Below are 26,826 nucleotides of genomic sequence, written 5' to 3'. Positions count from 1 at the left end.
TCGGGATATCCCTGGGGGCCCCTTGGAAAAAATACTTTTTTAAATAAAAAAAATGGTCTAAATAGCCCTTTATTCCCTTTAATTTTGTTAATTTGAGCCCCCTAAATGTGCATGCGCCGGGTCAAGCAGGTGTTTATCTTGTTGCCCGAATCAAGTTCTACAAGTTAGGATAGGTGGTTACCCTGGCTAGGCCGTCGGGATATCCCTGGGGGCCCCTTGAAAAAATTACTTTTTTTAATTAAAAAAAAGGTCTAAATAGCCCTTTATTCCCTTTAATTTTGTTAATTTGAGCCCCCTAAATGTGCATGCGCCGGGTCAAGCAGGTGTTTATCTTGTTGCCCGAGTCGAGTTCTACAAGTTAGGATAGGTGGTTACCCTGGCTAGGCCGTCGGGATATCCCTGGGGGCCCCTTGGAAAAATTACTTTTTTTATTAAAAAAAAAGGTCTAAATAGCCCTTTATTCCCTTTAATTTTGTTAATTTGAGCCCCCTAAATGTGCATGCGCCGGATCAAGCAGGTGTTTATCTTGTTGCCCGAGTCGAGTTCTACAAGTTAGGATAGGTGGTTACCCTGGCTAGGCCGTCGGGATATCCCTGGGGGCCCCTTGGAAAAAATACTTTTTTAAATAAAAAAATGGTCTAAACAGCCCTTTATTCCCTTTAATTTTGTTAATTTGAGCCCCCTAAATGTGCATGCGCCGGGTCAAGCAGGTGTTTATCTTGTTGCCCGAGTCGAGTTCTACAAGTTAGGATAGGTGGTTACCCTGGCTAGGCCGTCGGGATATCCCTGGGGGCCCCTTGGAAAAAATACTTTTTTAAATAAAAAAATGGTCTAAACAGCCCTTTATTCCCTTTAATTTTGTTAATTTGAGCCCCCTAAATGTGCATGCGCCGGGTCAAGCAGGTGTTTATCTTGTTGCCCGAGTCGAGTTCTACAAGTTAGGATAGGTGGTTACCCTGGCTAGGCCGTCGGGATATCCCTGGGGGCCCCTTGAAAAAAAAATTAAATTAGAAATTTCCAACCCTTTTATTCCCTGACTTTTGTCCCCTAAAAAATCCTCGTATTAGGGGAAGCCAGCTATTTTATGGTTGCCCGTGTTGTGTTTCACCTTTTAAACCCCCTAGCTAGCTTTCAAAACCCCTAATTTTTGAATATCGAATACTGTCCAACTTCACATGCGTTTGAATATCGAACCTGAATATCCAACCAACTTCACAGTTTGAATATCGAATATCGAATATCCAACCAACTTCACGCCGGTAGAAGCTGAAACTAGTTGCAGCAGAGCAGAGCACGTACGCCTATAGCTAAATAGGCGCGCTCGCAGGAGTTTTATTTTGTTGACCTTTTTTAGCACGTTGATATGTAGGCTTATGTCACTAAAAACGACTGGTTAGAAATAGTCTACTCATTAAAAAGCATTCCACTTCCGGTAGCGTGACAACCTAGACAGTGACGGAAAATCTTCCATTTAATTTGATTTTATTGGTAAATTATTTGATTGAACAGATTCTGAAATCATATTCTGCACCGAATCGAAACAATGCCATCATTTAATCATGGTTTTAGAGCCGCGAAGCTCTTAATTGGAGTTTCAAGTGGGGTTGCGTTTGGAGCAGCTGCAATGAAATATTCCCAGCGAGAGCGAGATGGATTCCTCCCCACAGCTCTGGCGGCGTGGACTACCAATCACAACCCAAGTGTCAGATGGGATTCCAACTGGGACAAGTCAGTTTTGTGTTCTATTCTGAATTTTTTGTGGGGAGCTTAACTGAATATAAAGTTCATTTACAGATTTCTTATCCTTACTCTAGAAAGTAGAATCCAGAGGTAGAACATTCATAATTAGATTTCAAATTAAGTTAAATTTGAAAAATCCTTCTTTCGCTAAGACTAAGTGATACAAACTAGCAAAGCATTTATTCTAAACTTAATTATAAAGTTTGAGAAATTGAGGAGGAGTTATTGAAAGAAACTCAGAAAGACTCGGCCCCATCTCAAGCCTAGCCCCACCACAAACATGACACATGATCCAACTGCAACTAGGTAATTAAAAGAAATAAAGCAGAGGCAAAATAGTCATTTCTGACTGGTTACCAGCCAAATCAAACAAATGAGGAAGAGAAGAAGGGCTTTGTGTCTATCAAACCAAAAGTTTACTGTTAATATAATCTAGGAAAAAAAGAGAAACCAACTATAATTTTTATTGATCTTGTTTTCTAATGAAAAGGAAAGGTTTGTGCCCTATTTTGTACTTGCCACAAATTGGAAGGCCTTACCAAAGTATGCTAAAAATTGTAGTTTTCAAGCTCACTTGTGCAATATTTCTCAAGATTACATGAATATTGAAAATCAGATCACAAACAAATGGAGTTCATAGAACTGATACTGAACAAACAAAAAGATTATTTGTGTTTTGTATGTTGCATAGACTCGATGCAAACAGGGTGGTTGTGGACTTCAAATGTGTTAGGCTAGAGACATTCTGCTCTGCAAGAAATATGTGTTATAAAAATCCTTCACAAAGTCAAACTTAATACATTATATGAAGTTTAGATTTAATATTTAAAGCTTGGAAGTTCAATTGTAAATGAGCATTATACCAGATGATTTCTTTGAATTATTAGTTGGCCTTGTCCTAGCCCCTAATTATTCTGGGACTGATATTCACTTATTAAGCTAGACTTTGCATGCATGCTTTATTTCTGGATTCTGAGTATGGCAAGTTGTATTTGTAGGGTGATTGCAAGTGCAGGCTCCCAGGGCTTTTCATCTGCATCAATTGACTGGGCTCTGTTGTTCAGTTGACTGGAACTATCATGATCTTCACCAAATTTCTGATTTTACCAGGAACATGCAGAAAAATAATAATATTTTTTGTGCAAAAGTTCATTTCAAGGGCAGGTCCTTTACTAACTTTGTAAACCAATTCTATATTGCTAGACCCTATAATGTTTCTGAATCGTTTAATAAGCAATTTCAATATTGTCATGTCATTTACTGTAGCCTACATGTAAAAAGGGCTTTGCCTAAGTTTTCCTGATAATTTATTGCCCACCCCTGAATCAGGGGGGTGTTTCATGAAAGTTGTCAGCACTGACTAAATTGTCAGTGCTGACAATTTCAGTGAAATCCTTGGTTTTGATTGGCTGAGAGGCACTTGCCTCTGACTGTTACTATGGTAACTGTCGGAAAAAGCCAATTTGTCAGTGCTGACAACTTTCATGAAATGCTCCCCTGAAGAGTTATTTTTCCAAGCAAAAACTACAATGATTAATTTCAAGAATATCCTTATTGTCAGGAGAGACCCAGAAAGCTTGATAGATCCATCCAGGACTGAGGTTGACTCTAAGGATCCAACAGCCAGACTGTCTGGAGCAAAACCAACAGCAACCAGGCATCTGATCCTCATCAGACATGGACAGTACAACACTGATGGGATCACTGATGATGTCAGGATACTCACTGCATTGGGTAGGTACTTCCTGCTTCCTAGAATAATTCTGCTCTAGTTGGAAGCACAAAGTGGAATGTAACAACAAGGTGTCACATTTTTTTTTCATTTAAAAAATATAAAAGCAAGACTCTTATCCTGCACTGCCTCAAGTAACTTACTTTTGATTTGTTTATTTATCTATTCATTTGTTTGTTTATTTTTTATGATTAAGAATAATAAAGTGCAGGTATTTACCCCTGTAATACACTAAGGCAGATTGGATTACCTGGTAAGCACATTACAAATCCCATCTATTATTATTATTATTATTACTGTGTATTCATTCAACCAAAAATACTAACAGATTGAAAAAGATTTAGTGTCAATGATCCTTGTTTCTTGAATTTAAAAAAAAGAAGACTAAACCTTTCAAAGTTTGCACAATGACAAGTCAGTGCATTCTAAATTTGCAGGATTAGGATTTTAGTAATTTTACATTAACATTTTGTAGTAAATATTAAACGTTATGAAATATTTCAGGACGGGAGCAAGCCGAAATGACAGGAAAGCGACTGAAGGCTCTGAACCATCCCTATACTACCATCATCAACTCTACCATGGCCAGAGCTATAGAAACGGCAAACATTATCTGTGAACAGCTACCAGATGTACCTCGTGAGTCATGTGAGCTCCTGAGAGAGGGTGCACCAATACCCCCTGAACCACCAGTAGGTCACTGGAAACCGGAAGTCAAGGTGAGATCATTATTGTGTTGATAGTTAAATCGTTTCGTCTTTTCTATGTATTTTTATGTAATTATTAGTTTTAGATTTTTTTCTTGTAAGATAAGATTATCAATGACAATGAGCATTTGCAGTTTCAGATGCTATACTGAATAGAATGAAGATAGGAATGAGAATCTCTTTTATTAGAAAAAGGTTTTTTATTGTAATTAATGAAATATACCATTAGGTATTTAGAATTAATGAAATACATGTAAGTTTGCCTATCAATGAAGTTGAATCGCTTAGGATGAAAGAAAGTTGTTTGACTCGGTCAAAGATTTGTGAGTTAAATGCTTTTCACAATATAGCTTTATGTGAAATGTAGACTCAAATGGAAAGTATATGTACATATATTCTTGAATGAAAAATGACATCCTCAAACCTACCCAAACAAAAAGAAAAATTAGGTAACTGATGGATGACATCACCTGCTTACTACATGTATATCTTTTGTGTTTTATGATATGAATTATGAAATATTTTAGATTTCTCATGATCATGAGAAGCAAATTTATATAACATGTGGAATCAGTATTGTAACCTATTGTGATAGTCTCTTTATTGTCAAATCTTTAAAAAAATGAAAAATTGTATTATTCCAATACAATATGAATTAGATAATGACATCATCAACTCTTTCATTGCATAATATTGTGTTGTGCATGTAATTTTTTTGTGAAAAATAAGTGGAATTTTAGAATATGATAACTTTTGTATTTTACATTTGATTGTGATAAAATTTGTTTTAATTTCTCTCCTTATTTCATTTTTTTTTTTTTGGGGGGGGGACTTGCCCTTTGATAACTGGATGCCTGTTCTTTTTAATGGAAGTTGGTTACTAGAGGCATTATTTTCTTATTATGTGTTTTTTTTTCCTAGTAGAGATCTTCATCACAGAAAACTTGACTGTCGTTCATTACCCTAATTTCTGTGCTAAAACGTGTGATATTTCTGTATTTGGTTTGTTGTTCATGTTTTCGCTTTCCTGTTTGCACCTCAGTCTTATAGATTTAGAGAGCTCTAGAGAGTGTGTCTATGTGTGTGAGGGAGAGAAGGAGAGAAACAGAGAAAGAGGGAAAGGGGACGGGGAGGGATAGAATGAGCAAGGAAGTGGGAGAGAGGAAGAAAGGCAGGGAGAGAGAGAGTTGAACTTTGGGGAGAAAAGGAATGAATGAGATTGTCTGTATTTCTGTAAAACTGCAATGTCTTCTTTTCGTTGCTAACACTTTCTGTCTTATCTGTTTCCTTTAACACTCCCTTGCCTCTTGCTGACACCCTTGTCTTGGCATTCTCTAGCAGTTCTATGAGGATGGAGCCCGGATTGAGGCTGCATTCAGGAAATATTTCCACCGAGCTGACCCTGAACAGACGAAGGATAGCTTTGAGGTCATTGTATGCCATGCCAACGTCATTAGATACTTTGTATGCAGGTAACTGGTCTGTTATGATCCTATTTTATGACACGTCAAGCCCAACAGACACTCAATGACCTGGGGACCTGTTTCATAAAGCTATTTGCAAGTTAAGAGTGACTTTAAGAATGACTGATGATCCTTTCTTATGATAAATGATACTCAACATTGAATGTCCATTGATGATAACAGTATTAGGCACGTAAGAAAAGTTCAACAGTCATTCTTAAAGTCGCTCTTAACTTGCGAACAGCTTTAGGAAAGACCCACCTATTTGTGATGTATGTTTTAACAAAATTGTTATTTACACTCCAATTTAAAAGTTCTTCAAATAGTGGAATGCATAAGTCAATATTCCAGTCTATTATAAGTCTCCCTGTATGAATAAGTGCAAATTCAATTCTTAATAAAAGTGACGGCATAGAAATCTTGCCATCAGCTATGATTTTAAGCTGATTTGGATTTTACCACAAGGCTTGCAGTAAAGCAGAATTTGACGAGTATTCATGGCATTCCTTCGAACTTCAAATAAAATTGTCTTACTTTTAATAGTCTATTTTAATTCAAAATGTCAATTGTTAAAGAAAATGTTACCTTTGCATAAATTGCGCTAACCCAATGAAAAGATTAAATACATAAAGACCTGGGAGATTCTTAATTGCAAATGTAATCCTTTTTAATACTTTTATCATAAATGACAAGATAGTAACAGAAGTTTAAATTGAATATAGTTTGATTACTTGCATGCCTGTTAACCATATTTCAGAAATTAGATTTTAGATAAGTTCACTCCATTCTGAGATCATCTTCAAGATGAATTAATCTTTATATATCGTGGATGGCTTGAACAAAAGAAATCATGTTAACATTTTAGTATGAAAAGCATTGTACTTACCCGTAATTATTCAGTCTCTTCATTGTGTTCATTTAATGACTGTTTTCATAGTATTTTGTTAAAGTAACCTATAGGCGAATGATTAACAAAGTAATCGAGCTATTTTCCCATTTTCTTTTCACATTGCAGAGCAATGCAGTTCCCGCCTGAGGCTTGGCTTCGCATGAGTTTGTATCACGGTAGTATAACATGGCTTTCACTGCGTCCCAGTGGGCGTGTCTCACTTAGAACGTTAGGTGATGTAGGTTTCATGCCAGCTAATAAGGTCTCTGTTGCATAACTATCGTCCTTGCCAGGCCAACTAGTCTTTCAGGAGGATATAGATATTTTAAAAGCTCTATCCCAGTTGGGTTGGATCTAACAATGTGAGTTACTGTACTGTAAATGCAAAGCCACATTGTGTTTTTTTTTAAATGATGAATATGAAACAATGAAATTCAACATACATTCAATATTTCGTCCTTGTTTGGGGATGAAGACACATCTGGGGCCCATAACACAAAGGTTAGTAATTAATTGTACTTCAGTCATGACAATCAGTCTTACAATCATTCATGAAGATTTGTGTTGCTGCCTTTGCTGATTGTGAATCGAACTACCTTAAAGGCAGAGTCATTAAGTTGATTTGAACTAAATAGAGAAGAATCCGTTTCGAATAGTACCAAGAATTTCATCAAAATTTGATGGAAAATGTGCAGTTTTTGACATTGTACATGTGCTTATTTTCAAAGCTGAAAGCAGAAATAGTTGTATTTGGTATTCATTGAATGGCCAATGTGTTGATAAGCTTTATTTAAACTGCTCCTAAATTTGAAACATCACACTGCATTGAAAACGGCTTCTGAAATCTAGCATTCTATAAAAGTACAGTCTGAAATTCTTGCTTAGTTTGGATTTAAACTCAAGTTGATTTTTTATAATACAACCCATGAGTCAATGAGTAAAGCAAAATACATTGAAAGCCATAACTTTCAATGGAGATTAAATTTCATTGTACTTGCAAAGAGAATGCTCATTTAGATATTATTTTTTCCTACTTATTTTTCATTTTTCTTGTATCTTATATGTACAAGCACTTCAAACGATTTCTTACTGTTGTAGCATTTACTTATTTTTTATACTAAACAGTTTTTCATCAAGATTATGCTGACTTAAATGCTATTTAAAATACATTTTGTATTCATGCATGAATTTGGCTCAACATTTCCCAGGTAAAATATGTGCATGTAGTTTGATACTCAAAGCTGAAATATCGAATTGTTTCCTACTGGTGTACAATAGTCCCCGTACACATTCAGTAGGAATTCAGTTGTGAATGGGTTTTAAAGAATATTCAGTAAGTTTCTGTAATACCAAATGTGTTTCCCTGATTTATTGCATATTAAATAATGATCAGAAATGTTGAATCAAGAAACTACTACTTTTTTTTTCTTAGAGGAAAAACTGCATGTAGTGATGTTAATAAGTGATAATGAAAAGTACAAGATAATTAACTGTTGGTTACCCTTGATAGGAATTAAATAATTTGAATATTGTGTGTATTTTACATTTGTTTGATTCTGTCATTTCTGTGTGTGTTTGTTTGAATGTGAACTAGAAAAGGATTGTTGACAGTTTACATTGTATTCAGATATTGATGATAATGTTAATGCAACTAGGGTGTCCGTACCTTCTTTGCAGAGTACTTAAGACATTCATTGTCATATTATCAAACAAAAGTTTACAACCGAACTTATCACCTTTATAATTTCCATGTACTGTATGTGTCTAATAATGCATATGCTTACTTCATAGGGGATGTGGTAGTGATGGAAATATCACTGGAAAACATTTATGTGGAATTACCATGATATGTATAGAATTGATTGATTTGTATATGGATGGATCTGATTATAGGGATCGCTGTAAGTGGTTTATTTGTAAACATTCAAAGCATTATTAGATTTCTTTTTCACAAAAGTCATGTGAACTAGAGATACTTTATTTGAAAAGGTTAGCCTGCGGGAATTTAAAATAGTGGGGCCTATTTGATGGACTGACAAATGAAATGGCCACCAAGGTTTTACATATTTTTAAAAATTGTGCATAGTCCCGGGGCCTGTTTCATAAAACTTGTTACAATTACAAATTTGCAACAACAATCTAAAGCTACTGAAATCATTCTAATAAATTGATCTATATTACGGCAAACTTGTTACTGAAATTGTACATTATTATGTGGAGCGTTGTGGCCCAGTGGATTAGTCTCCGGACTTTGAAACAGAGGGTCGTGGGTTCGAATCCCAGCCATGGCGTAATTTCCTTCGGCAAGAAATTTATCCACATTGTGCTGCACTCAACCCAGGTGAGGTGAATGGGTACCTGGCAGGAATTTATTCCTTGAAATGCGTGTGCGCTGTAATCTTAGTAATTACGGCTGCCAAGCTACAGCTGGGGTAATAATATCCAAGTCCTTTGGAAGCGCATAGAGACATCCATAATTGTGATATGAGCTATACAAGAACTGTTTATTATTATTATTATAACAACTCTTTGTGAAACAGAATACAGGAAAGACTGTTCATTTAATGTTATATATATTGATATTATGAATGTATGCCAAACTGTATTTTGTACCATTATAGATTTTTATAAATAAATCATTAATATCTGTTTTAAGTGCATGAACCTGGGGCTGTTTTTATAGGCTGTTTGTACCCTGAGTTATGCATGACTTCATGCATGACAAGTGACGTTCTTGTGCAAATATTTCAGATTTTAATATAATTGGAGCAAACTTTCAATATTTATCTTGAAATTTTGGCAAATTACAAAATTTTGCATTCAGATGCTTGTTAGTGGAAGCATTGTGGTCTGGTGGTTATGACTCTTGTTTTTCTATCTGAGGGACGTGGGTTCAATCCCAGCTATGGCATGTTTTTTATCTGCAAGAAATTTACCCACATTGTGCTACACTCAACCCAGGTGAGGTGAATGGGTACCTGGTAGGAAGAAATTTCCTTGAATGGTTAAGCACCTATATGGGAAGCGCAGCTTAGGCCGTGGTAATAGCGGCGCTTTATAAATCCAGTTATTGTTATTGTTTTTATTAGCAAGAAGAATATCATAATAAGATTAGATTTTATATTATTGAAAATGTGATTTAGTATAAGACAGTGTCATGGATAAAGTTGTGTGTAATTCAGAACACCTGTTATTCATTATTATTCAACTTGCCAAATGTGCTGTTCCTTTAGTCATATACAGAAATGCAGGTTTTGTATGAATACTGTACAATGTACATTCAGAGTGTGCATATCATTTTGGCAGAATAAGATTTGTCCTTAATTATACGGGTTTATCTGTAAATATTGACCTCATGCAAAAAATAAATTGACAAATTTTAATGTGCTTTATTCTCCATCATGAAGTGCAGTTAAGTAAGGCAAATTCCACCGTACTAGAGAATGTATTTAAGATTATGAGACTGATAATAAATAAAACCTAAGAAGAATTAACTTTTGAAAATGTAGTTTTGTCTCAATAATTGGATGTTATTTTGCAGTACAGTATATACATGTACAAGCTACGATCAATGAGCTTATAAAAACTCATGTAGATTGATTGACCCAATGTGCTGCATAGTAAAGCATAAAATTTGTTTATTTTGTAGATTTATAGAAATAGATTTCATATGTGGCAAGTGTGGAAAGAGGGGTAAGGTAAAATTAGTGCTGTGTGGAAAACGTGGGAGTTGCACAAAGATAAAGAAAGTAAAGGTATGGTCACATCGGCCAAGCGTTGTTGGAGCGGTCGTGGAGCGGAGAGAAAAATCATCACCGCTCGCTACCATTTTCAATTTCGATTGTTGTTTTTTGTTTTCAATATTTGTTTTCGATTTTTTCCCCAATTTTGAGAGCGAAATTCGACCCTCTTTCCCTACCGCTCCACGGCCGCTCCAACAACGCTTGGCTGTTGGGACCATGCCTTTACCCTGAGGCTGGCATGGGTTTTTGTTTGTGGAAAATGTGAGAACAGACCAGGACAGGAGAATATGTTGAAAGTTGAGGGACACAAGGTGGAAATGGTGAAAGTTTTCATACTCGGGGGACAGGGCAAGGGCTGGTAGTAGGCTGGTTTGAGCATGGGGAGGTGGCACTAAAGTGGTATGGGGGGTGCACATCTTGGGGAGGTGGAATTAAAGGGGAATGAAACCCTTGGAACAAGTGGGCTTGTGTGGGAAAAAAAATCAAAGAATAAGATCAGACAAATGATGAGAAAGCTATGAGTATTTGAATATTGCGATCACTAATGCTATGGAGATTCTCCCATTGGCAATGCGACAGATATGTGTGATGTCACATGTGAACAACTTTCCCTTTGATGGACTATAAAATACCCCCAAAGTGTATCCTTTTTGCTCTTTTTTATGATGATACAAACTCTTTATCCATAATATATTCTTTGAAAATCTGTATTACAAGCCCTCCTATACAAAGAATTAATGATCTACTTATAGATGTGATAAAAGAGGCATTTTAAGTGAAATATATATAAAAGCAATGGGAAAGTTGTTCACATGTGATATCACACATCTTTGTCGCATTGCCAATGGGAGGATGTACATTACAATAATGATCTAAACTTTAAATGCTCATAACTTTCTTATTATTCATTCAATTTTTCCTCAAACTTTCTTTGATCTGTTTCTTTGATTTTTCGGTTTTCACGCAAGCTATCTTGTTCCAAAGGTTTCATTTTCCTTTAAAGTTTGGAAAATCAGCTGTTGAAAGCAGAAGCCTACACCCTTGCAAGGTGAATGTGGGTGGAGGGTGCAAGACAGCTGTGACAACGAAGAGCGAATAAGATTAGGATGGATGAAGTTTTGGGAATGCAGAGAACGTTTTGGGACAAGCTTTCTTCTGAAGATGAAAGGATTAGTTTATGGGATATTGTATAAGAGCGAAATGTGGTGTTTGAGTGAAAACGAGATGGGGATATTGAGGACTGAGCATAGTTTAGCATGTATTTAACTCTATGGGACTGAGAAAGCTATGGCAAGAGCGATATGTGGTGTGAAGCTGATGGATAGGAAGAAAACTGAGGTTTTGATGTAGATGTTGGGTGTGGAAGAGACGGTGGATTGGATGGCGAAGGCCAACGAAGTACGTTGGTATGTGCATAATGTTGAGGAGGGTATGGGCACTCGAGTTTGAGGTGGCTGGTCTGGGAAAGGGGTGACTGAAGAAGACATGGACAAAGCACATGCTGGATGAGAGTAGGAAGGTTGGGTTGAGGGAGAGGGATGCACTGAAGACAGTGGAAGGAAGGGACGAGGGTAATCTCTGTGAGTGGGAGGCGAATCAAGCCACCCTCGTACCAGATTTAAAACCTTAATGACTGAATGTGACACCTTCACCCCTCTTCTTTTCATGCTCTTTCTCCTTTTCATCTCCTCTTTTTCTTTCTATCTCTTTCTATCTCTCTCTTGTCTCTTTGAATTTCTTCTGTTATTGCCCCTTCTTACCACCCATAGAAGTCAGAACAGAGCTTTTCGATCTGGTCTAGGCATTAAAAGATGAAAATTCTTTAAGCGTATCATAGACATAAAATACAAAGGTCCGTATTCTGAAATCGGGTTTAAGTTAGACCACGGTTTGACTCTGTGCTAAAATTATGGAGAGCCAAAGTTTTTAAAAATCTGTTTGATTCCTTTTGCTTTCATGAGGAAAAATGCCTCAAAATACTTCAGTTATCATTCCCATACAATTATGAACAATTCGAGTGTCAAATGAGTTAATAAATTGGATGTGTACTGTTATGGATTCGGGCCTCAATTGGCTCTCCATAGTTGAACCACAACTTTAAACCAGGGTTTAATTTAAACCTGAGTTCAGAATACAGGCCAATGAGAAATATGGATTTTCTTTGAGTTTCAACTAGTTTACTATTTTTCTCAGCATGGTATGTAATACATACTATGTATGGAATATTTTGTGCAGTATGCTAGAAATACTATGATTCATGTAATACACAAAATTTTCCATACATACGTGAAGTCCAACACTAAAACAGCTCACTGACCAAAGTGGGATATGACAGGAAAATTGTAATGTAAAATTTGGTCATTTCTTCCTGCTCTATAGAAATATTTTTACGACAAAATTTGATTACTAAATTAAACAGATTCCGTACCCATACAGTTCTACTTGGACAAAGTTTGGGATTTGAAAATATTCGTATTTGACAGTCTATATGATTTGTCTTGAAAATAAGCAAGAATAGCTTCATAACTCTGCATGAATGTCATTGCAAAATTTCATTTATTTTCATACATTTCAATTCATAAGAATGATAGATCTACATATCATTGATAAAACATGCATCTATACATACATCTGTACATACAAGAAATAATAACTCTACCAAACCTGGGGGGTGTTCCACAAAGATTTAAGTATGACTTAGAGTCACACTTAAATGCCTAGTTGTGTGTGCTATAAAAGGCATAACCGCATTGGTCAGATCATGCAAAGAAGACGTGCACTACTGCTTAATGATCAATAAGATTGCGCGTTGTAATTTTCAAATACGTGTCAGCATTTAAATGCGATTTAAATCATACTATGTGAAACACCCCCTGTTGTGTCCATTCACATTTAGACCTTGTTACATACAAAAAAGTTGTGTTTTACAGACAATATAATGTACATACAAAAGTAAAATCATCCTTCACTTCTTTTTTAGAAAAAGGATTGCAGTTGGTTCTAATAAATCTTTATCATGGAAAACTGACGTTTCTAGCACTGGTTGGAATATGTCATACCTGCATTGTGTGACTAGAAATATGAATCAAAGACTTTATCAATTATGGTGCTACTGGCTTCCATAGATGAGATTAATAACAATCAATCACTCATCATCAGTCATTAAGTATCTACTCAAAGCTGTTCATGGACAATAATGGGGCCATTTAAAGTTGGTATGTAAATGACATGCCTTAACAACATTAAACCAGTAATTAAATACCCACTTTCTGTCTACTTTTAGTTTTCTTTCAAAATGAGACATTCGAGGGAAAGGTTTAGACCCCTTGGAGCAAATTAAAACAAATTTAAACAAACAAATGCCATGCATGCTCTTCTTTCAAGAAAAAAATTGAAAAGGATTTGATGTGATCATACACTTTCAAAATCCCAAGAACAGACATATAACTTTCCTTACAATACATGTTGGCAATTGTATTGGAACTCCTTAATTTTAGCATTACGTCACATGAATTGATTTAAAGTTGAAAAGCAAGAGTATACATTCTTGAGAACATAAGCGTCTTTCTTACTTTGATCAGGATTAAAATTGGTTACTTCACTTGTCCTCTCTTTTTCAATATTGTGAATCGACTGTTTCATCTCAAAAAAGCTCCATCCACAAATAAATAAATTTACCTACTTCACATTTCATTTCTTATTTCGAACACTACATGTACGTGGTGAAAACAAATTGCATTAATTACAGACCTAATAATTAAACAGAACAAATGAAATTTATGCAAACCGCCATTCAATTATCTGCTTCACATAATATTGTAAGTTTACAAATACCGGTACGCTGCAGCTGTGTTATAAAAAGATATCTACATGTAGGCGCTTTAGCAGCAAATAGCAACTTTATCATAAATTTAGAAATTCACCACTCTGAAATAACAGTGACTTAGAGTTGCGCTTAAATTTCAGTTGCATGAAGAATATAACGCATCACTCCATTGGTCAGATCATGCGCAAGGGACACACACTACCAGGTATCCATTAATCAGATTACATGTTACATGTGCATGTTGGTGTTAAAGCACGACTCTAGGTCACACTTAATTTGTTTGTGAAACACCCTACGGTCTTTAATCCAAGAGGAGCTAAGTTAAAGAATACATGTACATTTATTTCTCCACCTTCATGACCTCATTCGCCAATATACGATGATAAAATCTGTCTCACAAGGACCTTGTTACTGGCGCAGAAATACAAATTTAGAATCAATTGTAAATCTATCAAAACGGCTTACCATAGATTTACGATTACAATTGATAAGTAGAGGTAACTCCCCACTGCAGGTATTACTAGAGAGCACATCCAGTTTGTGTTTTAAGATGTCTCAGCAAAGACCTGGGGCCACTCCTACAATGAGTTACGATTGAACGGATCAATCGCAACTATGGAAAGCCAGCAAAGTCAACATAAAAAATGCATATTTGATCAAAAACTTTTCTAGATATGAATGTATTACTATAAATTCATTGATTTCTTAACAATTTGGTGTGTTCTCCTTTGTTTACAAGGGCCATTTTGCAATTTTCTGTATAAAAAATTATGACATTGATGGATTTCCTTAGTTACGATTGATTGGATCAATTGTAACTCTTTGTAAGATGGGTCCTAAGATGGTGCTTCACATAGAGTTAAGACCGATATTTGTATGGGTAACAACATGCCCATGTTCTTTAAAACGCAATCTAACTATGATTCTGAGAACACTTTCTAGTCACACATACATTTTATTGAAAGTCTTCCCTTGTCAGCAAATCTGTACACGAGGGTTGAGGAGCGATGGAGCCCCATGAATACCTCCTGTATTAATAAAAGTTGCATAACAGATGCAACAAACTGCATTGAATCAAAAGGGTAACGATAAATGAAGGTAATGATTTCATACAGACAATACCTCATTCATACTGATGGGAAACACTTTAAACACTCAATACTGGTGTGTTCTAATGATTTGGTTGCTCTCTGCCGTCATCAAGCAAATAATTCATGCGTGCTCACTGACTGTGGCAACAGACCAGAACGAAGATGAGGTAGATAAGGGGGTAAAACCTGTTCTTTGTTCTATCAGGGACAGCATGACGTATACAATCACCCAGATATTGCTCCATCAACAACTGATCCAGCCTTATTATCCAGAAGTCGTAGGGTTACCCATAAGGCTGTGATAGGATCTTTGTTCAAGGATAATGTGATGATTACGATTATGGTTAGATTTGGATTAAGGTTTTGTGTTGAACTGAACACTATGCCCAAGACAACTCAGGCTAGACTCTTTGTAAAATCAAATCAAATCCTTTGAACATGTTAACGTGTAGACTTCCAATCGTGGCAATATCATCAGAGCATGTATCATGGAATCAGGCAGTGCCATAAAGCCATGTCTTAACATATTAGTCCACTGTTATATATTACATGCACATCATATCAAGTCATTGATATGTTGCATCCAATCAATGACATACCATGAAGTTGTCACGGCCTGCCTGGTCCGCTGCCCTCGTGTGTTGCAGGCATGCCAGGGTGCATTGGATCTTGACGAGCCTGAGAGAGCGCAAGAAAATAGAAAGGAAGTAAAACGTTAATCAGATGAAACAGGGTTGGACAAGTAAAATTGTCAAACATTTATGTTTTAATTCACCATATGTTAGTTACCCCACAAGAAAAATAATGACAAGTCACAAGCATATCTTTAATCTGATAGTTCAGAGTGCTTCCCAAACTGCATAAGAATCACACACACATATCGTTGCATGCATCACGAACCGTCCTCTCTGCGCACTTCAATGCGAAAGTTAGTTTTGCAAAAAGCGCATTTAAAGAAAATCTTTTTTACAACCAGCAATAAGTGCACCTACAAGGAGAGCAAATTATTTTCCGGTGTCTTCGTTTGATAGTTCAGGTCCCAAAGTACCGTCCCGTATCTCAATATTTTCTTGAAGTGAATTATTTACGCTACAGTGGGCATCGTAACAGAGCGGACGGTTCGTGGAGAAATCACGAGGCGCGATAGCGCACTTTATCTATTCCAGAGAGGACGGTTCGTGGTGCGTGCGACGATATGTATATTAAAGGGTAATTTACAATCATATCATTTTTATTTCACAATTAGAATATTATAACTTCAGGCAAAATTCAACTCTTAAATATAATCCTGCCAAATGCGAGTGTTCTAGGGCGCAATACATCAACGCTCGTTATCTGACAACTTTCCTTGGTTGTGACTGGCCGAGGCACAGTTCCTGTGGTATCTGACAAATAAAGCATACTTTGTCGGATTAAGCAGTTCCATGACATTTGCTCTGGCGACAACTGCTCCACTCTAAATTCCACACATTAATTGCATGACCAGCCTCACTCCTGGGTTTAAGACAATACCCTAGCCGAAACCTAACATAAAACCCTATTGCAACCCTAACCATAACCCACATCTTAATTAATTCATTAATTAAGCCTGGAGAGATTGTCCCAGAAGCATGTCATGTCACCAGATAAAACATCTTACAAGTCCTTTCATACAATGCTCTCCATTAGACATATCTTACCACAGCAAGACCAAGATTATTGTGATCACCACCAATATATCATTAAGTTTATTTCTATTTTTTATTTTTTAAAGAATTTAAATTGATGGGAATTGAGATCTGTCATAACATTGCTTTTAGCACATACCAATCTTTGAACAAAAATATAAAGTTTACCTATATTTCAAACAGTTTTAAAGAATGAAGCTTTCAATTCCATTTTACCCTATATAATCGCACAAATTTGGTAACCAAGGATTTTAATGTTTCCATTGAAGACAAATTGGATAATGCTAATTTGGGGATTGAACTAAATAGCAAAACAATACCTTCTTCTTTTTCTTCTTCTTGTCTCTTTTCTTTTTCTCTCCATCTTGATCACCGTGTTTCTTGGTTTTCTTATGTTTCTTCTCATGGCCATTGTCCCCACCAGCTTCTGCTCCTAGTAAAGAAGGAAACAAAAGAAAAAATCTTTACTAACATCTTTACTAAGTATTTATCCCCAAATTCATTAAAAAGAACACAATGAGAACTCAATTATATATATACACAAAGAAAATGTCATTCACAACAGAAACAAAAGTATCAAAAGAACATAACCACAACAAATAGTGATAATGGTAAAATAATGATTGGCACATAATTTTAAGAATATCAATGAACAAAATAGTGAATGGAAATGGGGCATGCACAAACTTGTGCAGATGCAGTAATATCAAGAGAAATTCTTAAAAATCAAAAGAGTTTGTACCATTCCTGATGGAGTAGGTTGTGATATAAAGCACTGTGAACTAAAAATGTTGGTATAATGAAAGCTATGCTGTAAACTGAGTTCACTTAAAATTGTCAACACAGGTAAATGTATTGCATGTTTGGCTCTTATTTTTGACCAATTGCAACATTTCTACATGAATCATTTGGCAAATATATTTTTCCATTCATACTATAAACTATGCACTTCTGATTGGGAGAAAAAAAGACTTGTAATTAATTGTGACTGTTTGTGCAACAGGCCCTAGTATTCTGAGGAAGTCTTACCTGCACTCATTGGTTCACTGAGTTCAGGTATGCGATGATCTCTCTTGTGTTTCTTGTGCTTGTGTTTCTTTGCAGGTTGGTGGTGTAGCAGCTTGTACTGGTCAGGAATCTAAGATAAATATAGGAATAAACCGACTAAGAAGTGATTCCATTCTCAAGACGGTCAAAACTTAATGCATGCTTGAAAACTGACATTATGTAAGCTCAGCAGTGTCTTGTACAGTCTTATCAGTAATAACTTCCAATTTAGTTAGTGAGTTATCATTGCAGATGGGAATGAAAACTCTATATGATGAGCATGACTCCAATTAAGGACTGTACAGTAATGTACAATCAATTCTTTTGGATGAGAGTGTATAACGCAGAGCAAAAAAAAAAGAAATACGGTACATGTAAATTATACATGGGTTACAATACATTGAGCGGACATTCGTCTGTCTTGATACTTAAATTCAAACAAGTCCGACACGTGTAAAATTGAAGAGCTGAGCCCTATAACATTAATATACCCCTTGAAGGTAGCAACTATTAAGTATACTTACTGATCCTGGATGGAGTTTAAATCCCTGTAGCATGGCTGTGGTGAAGGGAGCGATTTCCTTTGTAATTGGAGGTTTCTCTATCACAGACTGAAGACTACTGTTGTCTTGTGAGCTTACAGTATCAATATTGCCTGGAAAACAGCCAAAGGAAAACAAGATGGTTTGTTTGTGTAAATACAATTACAATAATGATCAAATAGGTGGAAAATATAATTAAAGAACCCAATGTTACTGTTTTTTTTCACCATCTTTCCACTAACAGTAGATTAATTAAAACATTTAGCCAAATCAAGTGAAATGTTTTATTTGATTTCACTCAATATTCTTGTTAATAAAATGAGTCAGAAGTTTGTGTAAGTATGTAATATCAAATAGTGAAATGTTCTTTTACAAAGTACATATTTACTCATTAAACTTTGTGTTGTTGTTCTTGTTAAAGGGGAAGTTCACCCTGACAAAAAGTTTATTGTAAAATTAGCAGAAAAATTATTGAAAAATATTACCGAAGGTTTGAGAAAAATTTGTCAAATAATTAAAAAGTTATTAGAATTTCAATTATTTGATGCGAGCAGCATTCCTACATAGCTAATGGTAAAAAATCAATGAAATGTTATTTTCTCAGAAAATTGAAAATGGTTTTCACTGTAACTTTCGTATATCAATAGACAAATCGTTTCACACCTGATCATGAAAAGAAAACAAAATTAAGTCATCAGGAACCATACAAAATTTGAAATTTATGCATTTTATATTACATAACACATGGGACGGCTGCTCGTTTATGACGTCACAAATCCAAAACTTTGAACTCTAATAACTTTCTTACTCTTTAACGGATTTTCCTCAAACCTTCACTAATATTTTTAACTATTTTTTCTGCTATTTTTACAAGAAAGTTTTCTTCAGGGTGAACTTCCCCTTTAAGAAGCAATTTCTTTGGTTTGTTTTCTCCTCCCCTCCCATCTTCTATTCTTTCTTCTTTCTTCTTCAAGCAATGTCAGACCTTACGTTATCATGAATTCCGGGAAAGTGTTTGTAATGGGTGACTGCTAAAAAAAACAAGGCAAAAGCAATTTTGTGTCTCGCCCACTTATGAAAATAACCAGAAATATCGTGATTTGCGAGGGCACGCAAGAGAATTATATCGAAACTTCATTGTGAAATGACTGGGATGGAATAATACTTGTCATAAGAGCCTTGCACGTAAACTTTAATTTTGATCTTACCATGTGACTGCAGCATAACATGCAGGTCGCCTAAGTACATCTACAATTGAAGTTTTGTTGAAAAGTAACTTACGGTTGCGGAGTTAGGTGTCATAAGAGAGTCTTGCATGTCAACTTTAATGTTGACCTCAAAATGACCTTTGACCTAACCATGTGACCTCCAACTGCAGCATAACATGCAGGTCCCCCAAGTCCATCTACCATCCAAGTTTGGTTGAAAAGTGACATACGGTTGCGAAGTTGGGTGTCATAATAGAGTCTTGCATGTAAACTTTAATGTTGACCTGAAATGACTTTTGACCTTACCATGTGACCTCCAACTGCAGCATAACATGCAGGTCCCCCAAGTCCATCTACCACCCAAGTTTGGTTGAAAAGCGACTTACGGTTGCGGAGTTAGGTGTCATAAGAGAGTCTTGCATGTAAACTTTAACATTGACCTGAAAATGACCTTTGACCTTATCATGTGACCTCCGACTGAAGCATAACATGCAGGTCCCCCAAGTCCATCTACCACCCAAGTTTGGTTGAAAAGCGACTTACGGTTGCGGAGTTAGGTGTCATAAGAGAGTCTTGCATGTAAACTTTAACGTTGACCTGAAAATGACCTTTGACCTTATCATGTGACCTCTGACTGCACATCCAAGCTTGGTTGAAAAGCAACTTATGGTTGTGGAGTTATGTGTCATTACAAGTTTGTGACGGATGGACAACGGACGGACGACAGACGGACGGACGACATTCGGATCCCTAAGACAAAAAAATGAATTTCAAATGAGATAAAATCAATTCTGCAAGGATATAACTGATAAATTAAATTTTACAACTGATTAACATTAGATCTATAATCATTGCTAAGATTTGTGTTATTACTATTAGGCAAAGGTCAAATATTGGATGTTCTAAGACTCACTAACCTGGAAGGAGAGGCAAGAATGCACTGAGTTGTTCTTTGAGTTTCTTGGTGGAAAATTTGTTGTAGCTGTGCTCCAATCCATAGTGACCAATCATGTGAGTTTCACCTGTCACCTCAGAACCTGGTTGAGAAAGAGAATTCATTTAACAATTTCAAAGGCCTGCATGTTCCTAGTAATATTAGTAGAATTCAAAAGACGCAGGGATAGTGTTAAAGGAGGGATATATTGATCATGAATATTGGCTTAATTATATATCAGTAGAAAGGTAATATTGTGGGGATTATCATTTGGTCATAAAAAAAAATAATAATACATCAGGTGGAAATCGCCAATTAAAAAGCGTTAAAATGCCTCTCCATCACAAACCTTCCAGATTGTTTACAATTGCATGCGAGCTAGGCGGATGATCTTTTATATCTAATTTTAATTTACGTCAATTTTTTGCTTCAAAAAATGTTTAAACGTAATTTTAAAAAATAGTACCAGGTGTTACTAAAAAAAATAAAAATAAATAATGAAAATAAAAATCAAATAAAAAATTCACGACCAAGAAAAAAAAAAAGAGAAAAAGGAAAATAAGAGTGTCGCTAAGGCAAGCACATTATACACCCACCTGTGGAGTTATTGGTCAAGCAAGCGCAAGAAAAGTGGAAGGTAGCGACTTCAAAAACAATAGGCATCCTGAGATCTATGCTAGTATCATATACACCAAATTACATGAGCCTACGCTAACGGACGGACAGACAGACGGATGGACGAACATGATACCATACTACGTCCCATCTAGAACTATAAGAAAAAGAATGGTGCTTAAAATCAACTCATGTCAAATATTGACAGAGATATTCTTGTTTAAATTGGAGAATGTTCCAATTTTTTTACAGCAAAAGTAGATTTATATTTAAATAAGAAAAATTACAAGATGAATTGTTACACATCGATTGAACCTTCTCTCACCTTTCCATTGATACCTAAATTACTTCATAGGGCTCAAAAACAAAGAAGTTAGAGCCTGTTGAAGACATGGGTTCAAAATGGTCACAAAAATCGGTTCTGCACTCCATTGACTTTACATTAAGACAATGACCACAAATTTGGATGAATATGCATGACTTAAATTGGAATAGCTTTATAATTTCTTGATGAAAATTAAAGTTCTTGGTATCATTTGAAAGGTCTTTTTAAGAGCTTTCAAGTGATACCAAAGTTATTCATATTTGATGATTTTCATTTTTTTGTCTCATACCTAATAATAGGTGTAATGGAAACTGTCAGTGTAAAAAAATCAAGCATTTGCCCCAAAGAAAAAAAGAGAAAATAAGCCAAACATTGCCACCCTTATTTTGCCACACATGGAGATATAACTGAGAACAAGGTCATGAAGGTTATATTATAACCTTGTTCATTGAATGAGTGGGTGTGACTGAATAAAGCGCTGCTGTAAGCCTGTAAGGCTGTATGAAGTGAACGGTGGTTCCCAATATCACGATAATGCCAATAAAATGATACAACTTTACGTGATTTCTATCTTCAAAGATGGATTTCCTCTGGAAATCCAAGTTTGCTTACAGCCTGTGGAACATTCATTCAATGAACAAGGTTATGGAAGGAGTTTCAAGGCTTCTGAAGAATTAGGCCTAGGGCTTATGGCAGTGTATCCTATTGCTGGAAACCTTTATTTCAGTGATTTAAAAATGACAACTGGAGGAAATACAATCAAGAAAAATTATCAATTGCTATTCCAAATATTCTGAAAATTATGAATATGATGATATTATTTTATATTCCAACCGTTTTCTTTGCACCGCACTTGCCGCATACCACTCCGCGAAAAACAATTATTTTCGTGCGTGACAAATTACATCATAATTCCGGACGCGCGCCGGACGGGTAAAAATATTCTTGATTATAATGATGTAAGAAAGAATTGGTGTGATTTTTTTTCATGATATGTCATATCATGAGTAAATTCTAAGTTTTTTGTGTGCTTTCTTATATCGATTCTGAGCAGATCTTTGTAAATAATTTTGTTTGCCAGCTAATTTCTTTTTTTTTTTTCAATTGCGCGATCGATATGGCACTTTCCAGTATTACTGCTTGTTCATATCGTGACCCTCACTCAGTCATCAAGTTCTATAGATGCGCTGTCGATCGTTGACAGCTGTCTATCACGGTAAACCTTGCGCATGGCAGGGGTACCGAGTACCTTGAGAACTAGCCGTCAACGATCCCGGCGACGATCTGATCGATGGAGTGGACGAGATTGAATTTCGGCAATTATCAGGTCCGTATATTTCCATCAGAAAATAGATCAATTGTTAATGCAAAACTATGTTATATGCACTCATTCAATGAACAAGGTTATGATATAACCTTGTTCTCACTTATATCTCCATGTGTGGCAAAATAAGGGTGGCAATGTTTGGCTTATTTTCTCTTTTTCTTTGGGGCAAATGCTTGATTTTTTTACACTGAAAGTTTCCATTACACCTATTATTCATACAACTTGACTCTTATTTAAATTTGATTCTTTAAATTATTTTTTTCTTAATTAAAAATAGAGATAAAAAAATGAAAATTTTCTTGCCATATTACTTTCCACCAATAGAGGGCGTACAAAAAATATGCCCAAAATTCAAGTTTTTGAGCGCTCTGGTGAATACAAAAATTATTCCCAAGTTACTAAAGAAAAATAAATTGCAACTGCATGGAATTAGTAAGTTTGGTCACAAAAGTGATATTTTAATGAATTTTTAAAGTGTGTGCTCTGTACAACATTAGCATACCATAGTCCTACCTGTAGTAGATTCCCCACAGGCAGGGTGGGAGCACTTGTTCACTGCTACCATCTGGCCTGTGGAGAATCTACAGGTAGGACTATGGTATGCCAATGCTGTATAGAGCACACACTCTAAAAAATCATTAAAATATCACTTTTGTGACCAAAATTACTAATTTTCATACAGTTTCAATTTATTTATCATTAGTAATGTGGGAATAATTTTTGTATTCACCAGAGCGCTCAAAAACTTGAATTTTGGGCATATTTTTGTGTATGCCCTCTATTGGTGGAAAGTAATGTGGCAAGAAAATTTTCATTTTTTGATCTCTATTTTTAATTAAGAAAAAATTATATAAAGAATCAAATTTAAATAAGAGCCAAGCAGTATGAATTAACAGGTCTAATGGAAACTGTCAGTGTAAAAAAAATCAAGCATTTGCCCCAAAGAAAAAGAGAAAATAAGCCAAACATTGCCACCCTTATTTTGTCACACATGGAGATGTAACTGAGAACAAGGTTATATTATAACCTTGTTCATTGAATGAGTGCTACCACCCTGCCTGTGGGGAATCTAGAGGTAGGACTATGATATGCCAATGTTGTACAGAGCACACACTTTAAAAATTCATTAAAATATCACTTTTGTGACCAAAATTAGTTATTTCCATACAGTTGCAATTTATTTTTCATTAGTAACTTGGGAATAATTCTTTTCATTCACCAGAGCGCTCAAAAACTTGAATTTTGGGCACATGTTTGTGTACGCCCTCTATTGGTGGAATGTAATATGGCAAGAAAATTTTCATTTTTTGATCTCTATTTTTAATTAAGAAAAAATTATATAAAGAATCAAATTTAAATAAGAGCCAAGCAGTATGAATTAACAGGTCTAATGGAAACTGTCAGTGTAAAAAAAATCAAGCATTTGCCCCAAAGAAAAAGAGAAAATAAGCCAAACATTGCCACCCTTATTTTGTCACACATGGAAATGTAACTGAGAACAAGGTTATATTATAACCTTGTTCATTGAATGAGTGCTACCACCCTGCCTGTGGGGAATCTAGAGGTAGGACTATGATATGCCAATGTTGTACAGAGCACACACTTTAAAAATTCATTAAAATATCACTTTTGTGACCAAAATTAGTTATTTCCATACAGTTGCAATTTATTTTTCATTAGTAACTTGGGAATAATTCTTTTCATTCACCAGAGCGCTCAAAAACTTGAATTTTGGGCACATGTTTGTGTACGCCCTCTATTGGTGGAATGTAATATGGCAAGAAAATTTTCATTTTTTGATCTCTATTTTTAATTAAGAAAAAATTATATAAAGAATCAAATTTAAATAAGAGCCAAGCAGTATGAATTAACAGGTCTAATGGAAACTGTCAGTGTAAAAAAAATCAAGCATTTGCCCCAAAGAAAAAGAGAAAATAAGCCAAACATTGCCACCCTTATTTTGTCACACATGGAGATATAACTGAGAACAAGGTTATATTATAAGTTGAATATAACCTTGTCCATTGAATGAGTGGGTGGGAGCGGTGAACAAGTGGTTATATGGTATTTTATTAAGCATTTTCTGTCATTTTAAAGAAAAATAAGGTTAAAATAAGATTTTTTCGCCTTGTTTTGGCAATCTTGTTCTTTGAATTGATCTGTGAAATTGAACTGCGGAAGCTATGTGCTACGAAATTGACTTCGTACGCAGTAATATGTGCGTCCGGAAATATGATAGTGTCCGGTAATACAATACGTGACTATAAATTTATAATTATGTAAAAAATGTTATAAAAAATCATGACATCATTTTATACGGGTGGGTCTCTGTTTATTTTTTTTCCGACTTACCATTGGATAGTGGTGGGTCTTTCAGCAGATAAAACGGTTCTGGATCAACGCTAGGTGGACTCAGGAATTGTTTCGTTGGCATTGGAGATCTCTGACGAATCGGTGTCGGCATTTTTGGAGGAATGCCTCCGTAGTTTGAAGAAGAATCGGAGGGACTTCGCTTGAAAAGCGACATTTTTTCTTCTTCAACAACTTGGTCTCCCTGAAAAACAAGAGAGGGCGCTGTAACATTTTTGGAGACAGAAGAAGACCATTAAATATTCATAGGGCCTATTTATCTGATTGCTGGTCCCGTTTATTATTTATTAAAGTAAATACATTTCTTTTATGAAAAAAAAATTAAGTATGACAATGTAAAATTTATGAAAATATCAAGTTTCAATGTACCGGTACTTATACCTTTTTTATGATGTAATGAATTTTCAATAGAGGGGGAATTATTATTCATATATTGATTTGAATATTTACTTTCAAAACATATATATTTTTTAATGTTATAATCTTCCAGCAACGGGCCCCTGATCAGACATGTTTGCAGAAAGCAATATGCCTTCGATAATTCTGATCGGAGGGCCACGGCTCATTGCCCTGGGAAGTGGGGGATGCTGGGTACGTGATGGTCGTATTCATAAATTTCTGCAATATTCCCTCATCATTAGGTCCTGAAAATGGAATATTCCATTTACAGGTCTTATATTAGAATTTTTAGCTCAATCATTTTATTTAGTGAGTTGTACTATGCTTGCAAAAAATAAATCAGCTCGCGATATGCGTTCGCGTTATGAGATACGTATCAAAATTATCCATGCACGAATACTGTCGGCGCTTTAAAAAAAATATAATTTTCAGGTTTCAGCTGTTGCTATATGCACTCGCATACATTCATTTAGAAATACCTTATCTTGTTTGTGAACCTCCTATTCACAGTTCACGGTAATTATAACGAAGTTTACGCATCCCGCGTCGCCCCTCTCGCTTAAATTACCAAACCCAGCTCCCGAATCGAAAATGTGGAAAATTTATTAATTTTTTCCTTCTCAACCGGCCCTTTTATAGGAGAATGCTGGATATGCTCTGCTGAACCGCTTATCATTATAATAAACGAAAATGCTAAATGAGGCATAGGCCCTCATTAATTCCATCGTGAGTGTTTAAATGTTCACCATGATTATTTTAATCAATGGTTATGTAAGAAGAACCATCCAACTATACTCTCAGAGAGAGAACTCTAAAACTATCAATTAACTATATAAATTTCATCTGTCTTCATGATAAATGAAGCACACCACCGTGTTCTTCTTATTTTCTGCTTTAATTTGATTATAATATATAATTCTCAATTTTTGGCTTGGTAATATACTTTAATCAAATATAAATTTTAGTACCATCAATATTGTGCTCAGATTTCATACCCAATTTATGAAAAAAAATTGTCAAATTTATCCTATATAGTGTGTGTGGTTAATTGAATATGATACTGGAAATATCATTTTGAAACTTGAGATTTTAGTTAAAATCTTGAAACTTTAAAACAAAATTTTGAATATGACAGATTTCCCCCAAAACAAGCTCCACATGGACTGGGGCAATTAAATTCGGATAGAGGAGGTAGTGTCTT

At 35.5% G+C, this 26,826-nt stretch overlaps 2 protein-coding genes across 4 annotated transcripts; one reads left to right on the top strand and one right to left on the bottom strand.

Moving 5' to 3' along the window:
* Nucleotides 1-1,408: 1,408 nt before the first annotated feature.
* Nucleotides 1,409-7,556, top strand: LOC121408681 (serine/threonine-protein phosphatase PGAM5, mitochondrial-like). Of its 2 annotated transcripts, none has more exons than XM_041600228.1 (5): nt 1,409-1,728; nt 3,302-3,474; nt 3,977-4,191; nt 5,521-5,651; nt 6,658-7,556. In XM_041600228.1, the coding sequence occupies exons 1-5, from the start codon at nt 1,544-1,546 to the stop codon at nt 6,806-6,808; spliced, it is 855 nt and encodes a 284-aa protein (XP_041456162.1). In that variant the 5' UTR covers nt 1,409-1,543; the 3' UTR covers nt 6,809-7,556. The 2 variants fall into 2 exon arrangements, with proteins under 2 accessions (XP_041456162.1, XP_041456161.1); XM_041600227.1 differs by having other exon boundaries at nt 5,518-5,651.
* Nucleotides 7,557-13,153: 5,597 nt separating this feature from the next.
* Nucleotides 13,154-25,413, bottom strand: LOC121408680 (mediator of RNA polymerase II transcription subunit 19-like). 2 transcript variants are annotated; one of them, XM_041600225.1, is made up of 6 exons: nt 25,209-25,413; nt 20,573-20,692; nt 18,430-18,560; nt 17,888-17,996; nt 17,179-17,291; nt 13,154-15,869 (listed from the first exon to the last, which is right to left on the bottom strand). In XM_041600225.1, the coding sequence occupies exons 1-6, from the start codon at nt 25,381-25,383 to the stop codon at nt 15,801-15,803; spliced, it is 717 nt and encodes a 238-aa protein (XP_041456159.1). In that variant the 5' UTR covers nt 25,384-25,413; the 3' UTR covers nt 13,154-15,800. The 2 variants fall into 2 exon arrangements, with proteins under 2 accessions (XP_041456159.1, XP_041456160.1); XM_041600226.1 differs by having other exon boundaries at nt 17,179-17,285.
* Nucleotides 25,414-26,826: the final 1,413 nt, after the last annotated feature.

Source organism: Lytechinus variegatus, chromosome 2, assembly GCF_018143015.1.
Source record: "Lytechinus variegatus isolate NC3 chromosome 2, Lvar_3.0, whole genome shotgun sequence".
Lineage (NCBI taxonomy): Eukaryota > Metazoa > Echinodermata > Echinoidea > Temnopleuroida > Toxopneustidae > Lytechinus > Lytechinus variegatus.
The sequence above is the reverse complement of the archived record's forward strand: the minus strand, read 5'-3'. Positions and strand labels throughout refer to the sequence as shown.